A 13,259-nucleotide genomic window follows, 5' to 3' on the forward strand; every position below is an offset into this window, starting at 1 on the left:
TGGGTGGCTGTGCCAGCCTTCCAGTGATCCCAGCGTTGGAAGGCAAAGCCCGGGGCTGCTCGATGTGAGCTGCTTAGCAAGCCTGGCCACGGTACCAGGCTGTAGGTTCAAATGAGAGGTCCTGCCTCAGTGAGAAAGGCAGAAGAGCAATGGCAGGTGATTCTTGGTACCAACCTTGGGCCTCCTTGTGCACATGCACAACACACACCTACACACCCACACGCGTGCACACTCACACACACTAACACTAAGTTACCACCCCGAGGGGAGCAAACTGGGAATGGTGGACAATTATAACAGTCTAGTGTGCTTCACAGACACAGAAAGTCTTTCCAATGACCAACTGCTTAAAACTGAACGTGATTTCTTTAGAAGCAGCGAGACGCACGAGAGAAGCTGAAAGTAAGAGTCGGACCATGGGGGCCTCCTCCTCGGATGCTGAGTTGGCCTAAGCACCTTCCCACTTCCCAGGGCTACTGAAGTGATGCACAAGCTACTGTTCGTACACACGAGCAGGGGTCCACTTCTGACGTGAAGTAATAGGGCTTAGTAATGCTCAAAGATTTGGCAAAAATAAACAACACACAGAAATCACCCATTACAGAGCAAAGGTGCCTGTGACACACCCTGCTGACAACTAAAATCCACCTCCCAGAATGAATGAATGAATGAATGAATGAATGAATGAATGTGTGGCCGTAAGTCAGGACTGACAAGCACCCACCACTCTGCTCCCTTCTGCCTGCCTGACTAGTTCTGCCAAGAAGCATCACAACGATACCCCAGCTAGAAGTGACAGCCAGATGGGTCCCCTGGCACCACTTCTGATCTGCTGAGGGACATTAGATAATGTCTCATTTATGGGGCAGGGAGAGGGCCGCTGTCAGACAATAAAGGTTTAAACAGCTAACTGTTTTGAGTGTGTGATACCAATATGAAGCTTTTATTAGTGCTTCCCACCTTTTCTGTAATCTCACACACTTTTGCTTTGCTTTTTCCAAAGCAAGTTCTCACTCTGTAGCTGGCCTGTGACTTGCTAAACCAGACTGACTGGAGCTTACAGAGCTCTGCCTGCCTCTGTCTCCTAAGTGCTGTGGGTAAAGACATGTGCCGCTTTGCCTGGCTTCAAACACTCTGTTAAGTCACAGATCCCTCTCTTAAGAAGCCTCTGTAGAGGAATTTTAACCCAGCAACATAGCTGCCCTTGCAAGGGATCAGATCTGAAGACTTAGGTCTGTGATCTGGCTGGAACACAGACACACCCTTAAGGTAAAATTAGTTTGTAGAAGCAAGCAGCCGTGTTTGAAAGTGACATCTAATTGAGGAACAGACAAAGTGGTGGATCAGAGACAGATTTAAGTCAGAGAGAGATGGGATATATAAAGCTCTCATGGGAACAGTACAGGAAAGAAGCTATTTGAGAGCAGCGCAGGGAGAGAGTTGGTCAGTGCAGTGAGTGCATGGTGGCAGAGGAGGGGTTTGTTCCTGAGTTCATGCAGTTCAGTGCAGGTCAGCAGAGGCAGTTGAAACCAGGGAAGAAGGATCCAGAAGATTAGAACAAATTGTCAGAGTTAGTTTGAGGCCAAGCAGAGAAAATCAGTGAGAAGCTGAGAGAAGTCAGAATGAATCAGTCAGCTTGGAGAGAAATTTGAGCTAGAATAGCTGAATTGAACCAGCCAGCGAGAGTTCAGAAAGAGCTAGAACGGGTGAGCTTATTCAGCAGTAAGACTCCAAGACAGTAATTGCCATCTGGCAAATAAAAGTTACCTTTACAAGGCTCCACAATTTTTAAGAGGCAGATTCTCTCATATCTTGTCTCTAAATTACAACTCAATACTCTACCCTATTTGCTCCTGTGACCCAAAAGCCTTATTCTCTCCATTTCAAAAACTTCAGAGTAGTTCTGGGGAGAGAAAGGACTCCAGATGGACAGACTCAGTTTCTACACATGGCTCTTAGACCTCAGCTTGTGGGACAGACTTTTCCATTTAAATCACCCGGTATTAGTTCACGGTTCTGAGAAAAGTCATGAAAATGGCCTTGGATAGAAAACCAATGCACTCTTTCACCATTGGGCCGTTTCTAGCAGTGACAGACAGGTACCTCGATCTGCGCGGTGTGGTTGGCATAGTACTTCAAGGCTTCATCCCCTTCCTCCGGATCGGATCCAGGCTTGAGCATCTGCTGCAGGAGTTTATTGTGGCGGGCCAACTGCCAGGAAGAAAATAAAGGGTTAATGTCTCTTCGCTCTTCTCTTGGGATGACCTTTGAAGTTACTCTGACTGCCTGTGCATGTGTCTTTCATAGTTCTAGGGTGACAGTAGTTAGTACTCAGGGAAGGTAAGTCTATGTTTGCAAAGCATAAATAATGCCTAAGAACCAGTCTTCTCATTGTGGGCAATCCCTATCTGCGAAGAATGTGCCAAGGAGAAGAAATGCTGGCGGTGGCATCGAGGAGGATGAAATTCCTTGAAATATCTTTAAACTACACATACATGTAAGTCAGGGACCAACTACACATATCTGTAAATCAATGACCAACTATGCATACATGTAAATCAATGATCAATTACACATACATGTAAATCAATGACCAACTACAATACATGTAAATCAATGACCAAGTACAATACATGTAAATCAATGACCAACTACACATACATGTAAATCAATGACCAACTACAATACATGTAAATCAATGACCAAGTACAATACATGTAAATCAATGACCAACTACACATACATGTAAATCAATGACCAACTACACATACATGTAAATCAATGACTAACTACACATAATGTAAATCATGACCAACTACACATACATGTAAATCAATGACCAGCGTGGCAGCAGAAGAGTGGGCAGTAGAAATAACACGGATGACACATAGACTCTGCATCCCAGAAGGCTTTCTCTTACCGTGTATGATCCCAGCCCTACAATAGCACTTTTTAAGTTACCTACACTTCTGCACGTTACCAGGTTAAAACAGGCATTTTATGGGCATAGATTTCAATTTTATTTGTATGTGAAATTGAGCATTTAAATTTTTTTAAATAATCTCATCATAAGTATTTTCTTTTTTATGTGTATGTGTACACAGGTTCATGTTATATGTACATATGCATGTGCACATGCACATGTGTGTTTGTGTGTGTGTGTGTAAGTCAAAAGTCAATGTCAGGTGTATCTCTATCACCCTCCATCTCAGTTTTGAAGATTGGGACTCTCAGTAAGCGCAGAGCTCACCAATGCAGCCAGGATGGCTGTGTCACATTGTCACATAAACTCCTGAAAGTGCCTGGCTCATTCTGCCCTGCACAAGATCTCATCAGCTCCTACTCTGAAATCCTGGGGTGGACACTCTCACCGCTTCCGTTTTACAAATGAGGAAACTGCGACACGGGGAGTGTGAACTGGTCTCTAATCACATAGCTGGAAACGGGCAAAGGCAGTCCGTACTGAACTCAAGACAGTAGCATCAGAGCAAGTATCTTGGTGGTGTTACAAGGCTGTAAATGTATTATTCTGTTACCCATAAAGTCTTAATATAAATGGAGCCATAAAGAATCCACACAAATTTGAGCAATAATCCAGACCTGCAAGACCAAGTCAACATCCTGCAAAGCGATAATCTGAACAATTAGATATTCATCCCACCGACTCCAGAACAAATCATTTGAGATGATTGCTTTAGAGTTGCTTTCCAGGGTCATTTATGGACCATGCAGAAAAAATGATGTCTTATTTTACTTACGTTTTATATTCAACTAAATGTGAGTTATATCCTTTTTATTACCACCCAGAGTCATGAAACTTGCTGTGACTTGTAGGTGTTCCTCAAAGTCTAAATGAATTTAGAGAGGAAACTGCTGTAATTGCTTGGGCATATTACCAACTGGCAAGAAGTGACTGGTTCTGGGGGTGAAACTGGCATGGGTCACATGACTAACATTCCCGGGTTCAGGAATGGGTGGCTCACCAGGCAAGGACACTTGCTGTGGTTCAACCCTGAGTTATCACACAGCTTGGCATTGGACGCTGAAGACTCTATTGGAAGCTGGAGGTTGGGCCTATGGGAGGAAGGTGGGCCATGGCGCATGTACCATTGAAGAGTATATTAAACTCCAGGCCTCTCGTTTCTTCCTCTTTTCTGCTCCCCAGATGACATGATGGACAGCTCTACTCCACCACAGTCTCCTCCATCTCCCCATAAGACCACGATGTTGTAAATGCAACATAGCCATGGCCAAAAAGTTCTGAAACCGTGACTCAGAATGAACCTTTCCTCCTTGTAAGACATTTACCTCAGCTATTTCATCGAAGAGTTGAAAGTCTGCTTAGTGTAAGTCCAGACCGAGTGGGACAGGGGAAAGGCTAGGAATGACCACTACTACAATCGAATACAGAAATACGTTAGGGAAGAAAACCAAACTTTGCTTCTAGAAACCCAGAGCTTTCGGTGTCACCACAGAGGAAACCAAGGAACGGGTCGTAGCATCAGTTTGTCAAAGCTCCGGCAGAGGTCAGGCCTAAAGCCACGACCAAGGAGCACGATGCAAAATTAAAAGTCATCAGAGGCCAGCGCCTTGGAAGAGGTCAGTGCCCTGGCACCAGCAGGGCAGTCTGAACTACACCACACAGAAGTTCCAGGTCACCAAGCGGAGCTGAGCGGTCTGAACTCCCAACAGAGCTAACAGGTCAAGCTCCCACCAAGGCCAGTGCCAGTCATTAACAATGAAGCTCTCTTAGTTTCGATCCTTACCACAAAACGAGCCTGAAGTAACTGCTTGCCAACCAGTCAGTTGTTTTCCTGTTTCCTTCACCCTATTCTTTGAGCCAGACCACTTTCTTCCTTATCTCAGCTCCCCGGAACCCTCAATCCATTATTCTAGAGCCCCGGGCTCAGTTCCCAGTGCTCACAGGGCAGCTCTCACAGAGACCATCTGTGACTCCAGTCCCACGGCATAACCCTGCTGGACAATGCGGGCCCTTCATGGGCTGGGCAAGTAGACAGAAGTGCGCCCATACACATGAAAATTTTAAAGTAAAAAATACAAATGTAACACTAAAAACATATGTATGTCTACTCATACATGCCTGTGTATAACATAAACCTTAATATACATATGCATCCACAGGGTCTTGGAGACCATTGCATATTTTTTAAATCAAAAGTTAGGGAATAAAGACAAGTTCTGAACTCCATGAAAATGATACAAAAATGTTTGTTTCACACATATCTTATCACTGGGATTTTTATGTTCATTTAATTTGACCCGAGAAAGAATTGAACAAAAGGCCAGAATTTGTACCAGAATACTGTTCTATAATTACACCTTAGTACTTCTAATCTCTAGAGATTCATTGTGTGTCCAACTATTATTAATCAGCAAAACTGTGACACAGAAGTTGGATTTCCCCAGATCAAAGAGTGAGCTGGAGCCTGAAGTCACGAGATTGCCTGAAGTCACATGATTGCCTGAAGTCATATGATTCCCTTTGTGACAATGCATCTACATCAGACATCATTCCCACCTGAAGCAACAGCAGCAGAAGACATAGTAAGTTTGAGGGCAGTCCCTCTCTGTAAAACATAAAGGCTCTTTGTCTTCAGAACATGTGTTCTTCCTCTCATCCCATGATGCCATTATACACAAAACTGAGGTCTAACCGCTGTGGCTGCGGAGAGAAACAGGTCACCCACCATCTTCCTAAGCAAACTGCCAGCTGGGCGCTGAAGGAACTAAAATGGCAGCCAACTTATGGATCCTGTGAGGTGAGCAGAAGTGCAGGGATTCACACTGTGCTTGGCAGTGGGCAAAGAATCACACAGGAAGTGTTGGGATGAGTTTCAAAGAGTGGCCATGTCCCCAGGAGGGAAGAAAAGAGGAGAAAGAGCTCAAGGCTGTGACTCTGTCCTCCAAGGACAAGAGCTGGGTGAGCCAAGTCCCAGTGAGTGAGCACAGAAAAATGCCATATTCAACAATCATGTGTGGAGCTCAGAGTCTTACTTTACATGAATTATTTATATACAATTATACAAACATATACAACTAAGTAGTAATGGGTCTTTCAAGAATATCACGCTTTCGTTGAACTGATAATTTCAGACTAAACGTGGCATATCAAAAAGTCCCATTCATATATTAACCCTGGTATATATGAGTATGAGCTCTAATCCATTAGCATCCTTAAATAAGAGGAAAACACGGGCTTAGACGGGTTCGTACAAGCACTATCACATGACGGTAGGATAACGAGATATGGCATAGGTCTCAGCTGCCAAAAATGGCCAGAAAACACCAGAAATTGGGGAAAACTGGTCCCCCAGCCTTCATCTGGAGCTTAGCTCTAAGACCCCCTTTAGGACGTCTGGGCATGAGAACCTTAAGACTGTTGAGTTTACTTTAGGGTAAGGGAGCCTGAGCAGTACAAGCACAGGCTGCAAAGAAATGTCTCTGCGCAAGACGAATGGGCTCTCTACCATCCTTCCATTTTGAGAAGGAGTCATGAATTAAAGGAGCTGACTGGAAATGTCGCCCAGAGCTCACCCACCACTGCAGCCCGTCATGATGCTGCCAACAGAAGTAGCTCTCCTTCCAAAATGTTGATGGCCAACTGCCACTTTGTTAGGGGCAGGGCAGAGGCAGCTGAGAAGAAACACATTTCCACATAAGCTCTGTGCTCTTCGAAAGAAAACACTCAGGTGCTGACAGAAGGGTGCATTCAGCCATGACAGAGAGCACTTCCAGAAGGGGTGTGCCCTCTCCACCTGCCTTCAGAACCCTGGTGGCAGGCTTCCAGAATATGCGTGAGGTTGAACAAGCCACGGGGAGTATGTGAGGAAGGAGTCTTCCCTCAAGAAGGAAACTGCAGTTTCCTGAAGGGAGGGTTGAGAATATCGGGGTGAGGGGACAGGAGAGAAGGGACCATCAGAAGAACAACAGACTCGGTGAAGCCCCACATCTCACCAACAGACCTGGGTGTCAGGAAAAAGAAGTCATCTTGCTTTCTTACAAAGTTCTTTTTTCTCCCCAATCATACTCGTTCTCCAATCCAAAACTGTCATCTATGATGTCCAGAATACATTTGACATAGAAACTGGACAGAAAGAGAAACACTATTTTCTTTTATATCCAAAATAGGCTCTTGAGAGCCCAAAGAAAGCAGGGTTGGTATAAAGGTTGGCAGTGGCAGAGAAGAAGATGCAGGCGACATTTCTAAGAAATAGAGCCTGACAAACCAGAATGGAGCACCCAGAGACAGCTGTGAATGATACATAGACCAACAGGCTGAAAGACCAGAGCCCCAAAGTAAAGAAACACACATGCACACACATGCACACACACACACACACACACACACACACATTCACTAAGACACACACACTAGCACACTCAGACACACAAATGCGCTCAGACACATACATACAAAGGCACACACACAAACACACTTAGACACACACATATGCACACACACTCACACATGCACTCAGACACACACATAAACACATTCAGAGATACAAATGTACTCAGACACATACACACACAAGTGCACACACATATACACATGGAGATGCACTCAGACACACACACAAATGTACTTGGACACACACACACACACACAAATGCACTCAGACCCACATACACAAATGCACTCGAACATACACACACAAATACACTCAGACACACATATGTACACACATACACACATACACGCACAAATGCACATTCACACACACATTACTCATCTACAGTGAAAACAGGAACTGTTCCTCTGAGATCTGGTAGGCAAGAAGCTCGTGCTGAGGTAACCAAGGAGACTGCCCTGCATCTTGATGGCCCTCTCCAGAAGGTGAGAAGTCCCTTGTGGTCAAGTGCCTTTGAAGCTGCAGGCAGGCTGTTCTAGCTGTATCAGAAACTGAGACAGCAGGGCACTTTCCCAAATGCCACACATATACACTAACAAAGGGTGTGCATCCTCAAAGGACCACACTTCACCACACTGTCACCTACAGTGTGGTTTTACAGCCTCAGGCCTTCTCAGGAGGTTTCTGGAAAGAAATACCTTAAAAGGGAGATCCGGGTCATCATGATTTGGAAGGGGTGAACGGCCCCCTTATCTCCATGAATGTGCTGCCCCTCATAAATATGCATAAAGCTTTATAAGATGTGCAGCACCGAGCGCAGGGAGCCACCGTGCACCCTCCTCCGCTGTTCTTCACAAGTCCCTCCCCACCACCACCACCTCTTTCTGGAGTGCAAAGGCCTTTGTTTAGCTAAATAAACTGCTTAGATCATCTATGTCTCTCGATCCATTTATTCTCTCGTGACACAAGAATCAAGGAAAGATTACTTGGTAACTGGTTCCCTAACCACAGCAAGATTATCCCCCAAATGCTGACATCTACCCCATAGCTTCTTCCCACAATTAGTTTACCTACATTAGTCGGTTTCTCTCCTCCACTCAGACAGGCCCTGGTTCAGGTTGGCCTGGAACCCACCATACAACACACCCTGGCCTGGAACTTGAGGCACTCTCCCTGTCTCTTGCTGCCAGAGTGTTGGGACTACAGGCATGGGCTGTCTGGACTGGTCGCTTTACAGTCTCTTTACCAAGAGTTTGAAAAACATTATTTGTCTTATGTATCTAATATATATATTTAATATAACTATATATAATATAATTATGTATCATATATATATACATGTATATATATATATATATGAACCGTGGTTCTTAGGCTTTGTTCATTATTTCCATAGCGATGGAGGTTAAGACAAAGGGAATGTGCAAAAGTAACAAGGAGTTGAACAGAGTTAATTATTAAAAGTGAAAGCTCTTGATTTTCAGATGATCTACACTCATACCGTAAGAGTCTGTCTTAAATTACGGCAAAGTCAGTCTTAGGAAAAACCCTTTAATGGTAAGAGGAAATGGCTTTTGAAGCAAGACACACACACACACACACACACACACACACACACACACCACTCACATATACTACATACACATGCAACATATACATACTATCCACCTACCACAACATACACATACATGCATCACACATTCACAAGTCCCAGATACATGTATTACAACATACACACACACCTGCACATATACTACCCACACATGCAACTCACATATTTACATATATTACCTACACACCCACACATACACTATCCACAACATACACATATGTGCATCACACATTCACAAGCACTAGATACATGCATGTACTACAACACACACACACACACACACACACACACAGAGAGAGAGAGAGAGAGAGAGAGAGAGAGAGAGAGAGAGAGAGAGAATAGCCCAGTAGATCAAAGTACTTAAAAATGTTGTTAGTAAGTTCTCCTACATCAGAGCTGTCCCGTTGGGGAAAGGCTCTCCTCCAAGTTGTTCATCCCTCCTGACAGACAGTACCTGCTGGAAGACAGGAGCATCCTATAGAAGCTGGAAACACAGATCCCAGCCCCCTCTATGTGACTAAGAAACTCAGTGAGACTCCACCATGTAGCTTCAACCTAAATTACACTTGCCAGATTCTGTCCTGGCGGCAGATATTATTGACAGAAACAATTTGGACTCTTCACCAAAAACCCACATTTTTAAAAACTAAAATTAACAAACGTTCCCTTTTTTAAAGTTTTTCTTTTAAAACACAGTAGGAAAATATAAACGCATCAAGATTCTTACTAACAGACGAACTGAACACATTTTCAAAAGGGAATGGAAATTGGGATGAGATACACCAGACGAATTTCATGAAACACTGGACACTGAGCCCTCGTCCAAAGCTCTCATTCCTAAGCTCACGGTTCTCTTTGTATTAAAATGGATAAAATTATGTCACTGTCCTTGACATAATAATTATCTTATATAAAAGTTTCTAAACCACATGCAATACACAGTGAATATGGATTCAGTAATAAAGTTGGTTTCTATAATTTGAAAAGATGTTGACACTGGTGTGTGACGTCACCCTTATTTTACGTTGGTGTCTCCCTCATCCAGAATACGAGTTCTTGAACAGTGATGGTTTTATTTTACTTACAGTTACAACCCTCATAACCAAACATGTTCAGCAGACAACGGATGCTTAATGTTTGCTGGGTGGACAGTTGGACGGTGTGGGACAGATGACTAGATAGCATAATTACTTTTTGTATCATTGACAATTCAACTTTAAAATGACCCACGTGTTTAACTTCCCGAGAGGCTACCTCTTAGAAAATGATGAACTGGCATATTTAAGTAAATTTCAGAAAGTATTTTAATTGCTGTTTGCAGAATCAAACTATAATTCCTCATAATGATAAACAAACCAGGAAGGATATTGTATGCTTCTCTGGCCAAAAGCATTCTGATTTTGTCTCTGTTTCCAATAATCTCAGGGCGGGGATCAATAATCCCCGTGTTTTCCTCAGGGCGGGGAATCAAGTGATGGAAGGAGTGGGAGAGTCTGACCTACCGCACGCAGCACCTCCTCTGCTTGGCTGGGAAACTAAGAACTGTTGCATGCAGAGTAACTACCAGGTGGGCGGGCTCGTCCACACTAACTATTTCTGGTCCTTCGGACCTTTCATGACAGCTCGTTCAAGTCCTTTGACCTTTCTAAGACCAACTGCCATGCGGTGACACAGACAAACAGCAGAGAATTCTGGAGGTCACAGCTCCTGTGCTCCTTAGGTGCCTGGGTAAACTCCCTTGCTCAGCGAAGAGGCAGACTACTCTCCAGCACTTACTTATCTACAGCAGACCTCCTCTTGGAAGAGTGAGTCAATTGCTCATAGTCTTGACAAGGCCACTGCAAACTGTGTTAATTGAAGGCTTGAAATTACAGTGGTGAGTCCTACTGCAGTCTACAAAACCACTGCGGGCTCAGAAAGCAACGTGAAGCCCACAAATTAGATGTAAAATCAGGGGTGGGGTCTGAGAGACGCTCTCTCTCTCTCTCCATGGATATCTCTCTAGCTTTCTATTTCTGAGCTACCGCAGATGAGATCTATCAGGACGCCGCTGTCTCTCTGTTTAACTGGGTAACAGACTAGAAAGGTCAGCTTGTGTTCCATGGAGGGATTTGTAAAGGAAGGGATTACTGCTCAGATGAACCCTGCATTTCAACCTCCATCCACCCGTCCACCCAGCGAAGGAGCAAGCAGGCAAGGTGAATCTCAGCTCTAAGACTCAAGTGACACCGCATGCTGGTGAGGATGTGGAGAAAGGAACACTCCTCCATTGCTGGTGGGGTTGCCAACCGGTACAGCCATTCTGGAAATCAGTCTGACGGTTCCTCAGAAAATTAGAAATAGCTCTACCTGAAGACCCAGCTATACCACTCCTGGGCATATACCCAAAAGATGCTCTACCATACCACAAGGACACGTGCTCCATTATGTTCACAGAAGCCTTATTTGTAATAGCCAGAGGCTGGAAACAACCCAGATGTCCTTCAACAGAGGAATAAAGAAAATGAGGTTCACTTACACAATGGAATACTACTCAGCTATTAAAAATGAGGACATCATGAATTTTGTAGGCAAATGGATAGAACTAAAAATATCATCCTGAGTGAGGTAACCCAGACCCAAAAGGATGTGCATAGTATAAACTCACTGATAAGTGGATATTAGCCAAGAAGTAGAGAGTACCCAGTATAAAATCCACAGACTAAGTTTAACAAGAAAGGAGGCCCAAGTGAGGATGCTTCAATCTCACTTAGAAGGGGAGAGGCAGAGGGAAGGAGAAATCTGCGTGGGAAAGGGGAGGGGGAGAGGAGTAGGGAACAGGTTCAGGTATGGGGGAGTGGGAACAGGAGAGAAGCCCAGAGGACCAGGAGATTGAATGGAGAAAAGCAGCCTGGGGGACTGGGAGGTGGGGGGTGCTCTAGAAATTTCAAGCGACCTGGGAGGTGAGAGACTCTCAGGACTCAAAGGGAGGGACCTTAGATGAAATACATGCCTTATAGTGGGGAGAGGGAACTTGTAGAGTCCACCATCAGCAGAAAGGTAGGACATCAAGTGGAGCGATGGGGTTGCCATTCCACAGTCAAAAACTCTGACCTAGAATTGTTCCTGTCTCAAAGAACTGCAGTGACAAAAATGGAGAAGAGACTGAGGGAAAGGTGGTCCAGTGACCGGCCCAACTTGGGAGCCATCTCACTGGGGGACACCAAGGCCTGACACTATCACCGATGCTATGATGTGCTTACAGACAGGAGCCTGGCATGGCTGTCCTATGAGAGGCCCTACCAGCAGCTGACTGAGACAGATGCAGATACTTAAACGCAACCATTGGACTGAAGTCAGGGACCCCTGTGGTTGAATTAGGGGGAGAGGTTGAAGAAGCTGAAGAGGAGAGTGACCAGCAGTCTCAACTAACCTGGACCCTGGGAGCCCCCGACACTGAGCCACCGACCAGGCAGCAAGTGCAGGCTGGTCTAAGACCCCCAGCACACAGACAGCAAAGGACAGCCTGGTCTGGCCTCAGTGAGAGAAGAATGCCTAATCCTCAGGTCTTGAGGCCCCAGGGAAGGGGGTACCCAAGGTGGGGAAAGAGAGGGGGAGCACCTCTTGGAGGCCAGGAGGAGAGGGAAAGGGGAGAGGAACTCTGGGGGTATCAGGACGGGGGACAATGGCTGGAATGTAACTAAGTAAAATAATTAATAATAATAATTATTATTATAATTATAATTATAAAGGAGATGGCGATGAAGATGAAGAAGAAGAGGAGGAGGGAGGAGGGGGGAGGAAGAGGAGGAGGAGACAGTCGAGCAGAACTGAAAGAGACCAAGAGGCTTAACAGAGGCACTTGCTCAGTTACTGGAAGGTCTGTGACCATTTGGAAGGTGAATGTCCCAACTTGAGAACAAGAGCAGATAAGATTGGGGGAAGGGAGGGAACAAAGAAAAAGTTTAGACAAACTCATTTGGAAAAAGGAACCCAACCTTCTTGTAAAAATTAGCCGGTAAGACTGATATTTAACCACATAGATATTGAGCACGTAGGTACTTTGGACGATGGGATTACCTGCAGCATCAATTTCACTGTTATGACATAATGAGGTCATGAATTATTCGTACATAAAGCATGATTATTAACACGATCAGTTCCATAAAGTAGTCACGTACAAAATGTAACAATGTGAAAATCTTACTCCAGTCCCAATCCAACTTAAAAAGCTCTCGTTTTTTCAAGCAATGGAGGACTAAACACATGCTCTTGTGGCCTTACTTCCCCATTCT

General features: G+C 44.7%; 1 protein-coding gene across 1 annotated transcript in view; it reads right to left on the reverse strand.

The window, feature by feature from the left end:
- Positions 1–13,259, reverse strand: part of Itpr2 (inositol 1,4,5-trisphosphate receptor type 2) — a 387,801-nt gene that overhangs the window by 84,904 nt on the left and 289,638 nt on the right. Inside the window, exon 46 of the mRNA XM_032905407.1 lies at positions 2,104–2,211. Within this exon, the coding sequence (XP_032761298.1) occupies positions 2,104–2,211 (108 nt within the window). The remainder of the gene's footprint in view (positions 1–2,103; positions 2,212–13,259) is intronic.

The sequence above is a fragment of the Rattus rattus genome, chromosome 6 (genome assembly GCF_011064425.1).
Source record: "Rattus rattus isolate New Zealand chromosome 6, Rrattus_CSIRO_v1, whole genome shotgun sequence".
Taxonomy (NCBI): domain Eukaryota; kingdom Metazoa; phylum Chordata; class Mammalia; order Rodentia; family Muridae; genus Rattus; species Rattus rattus.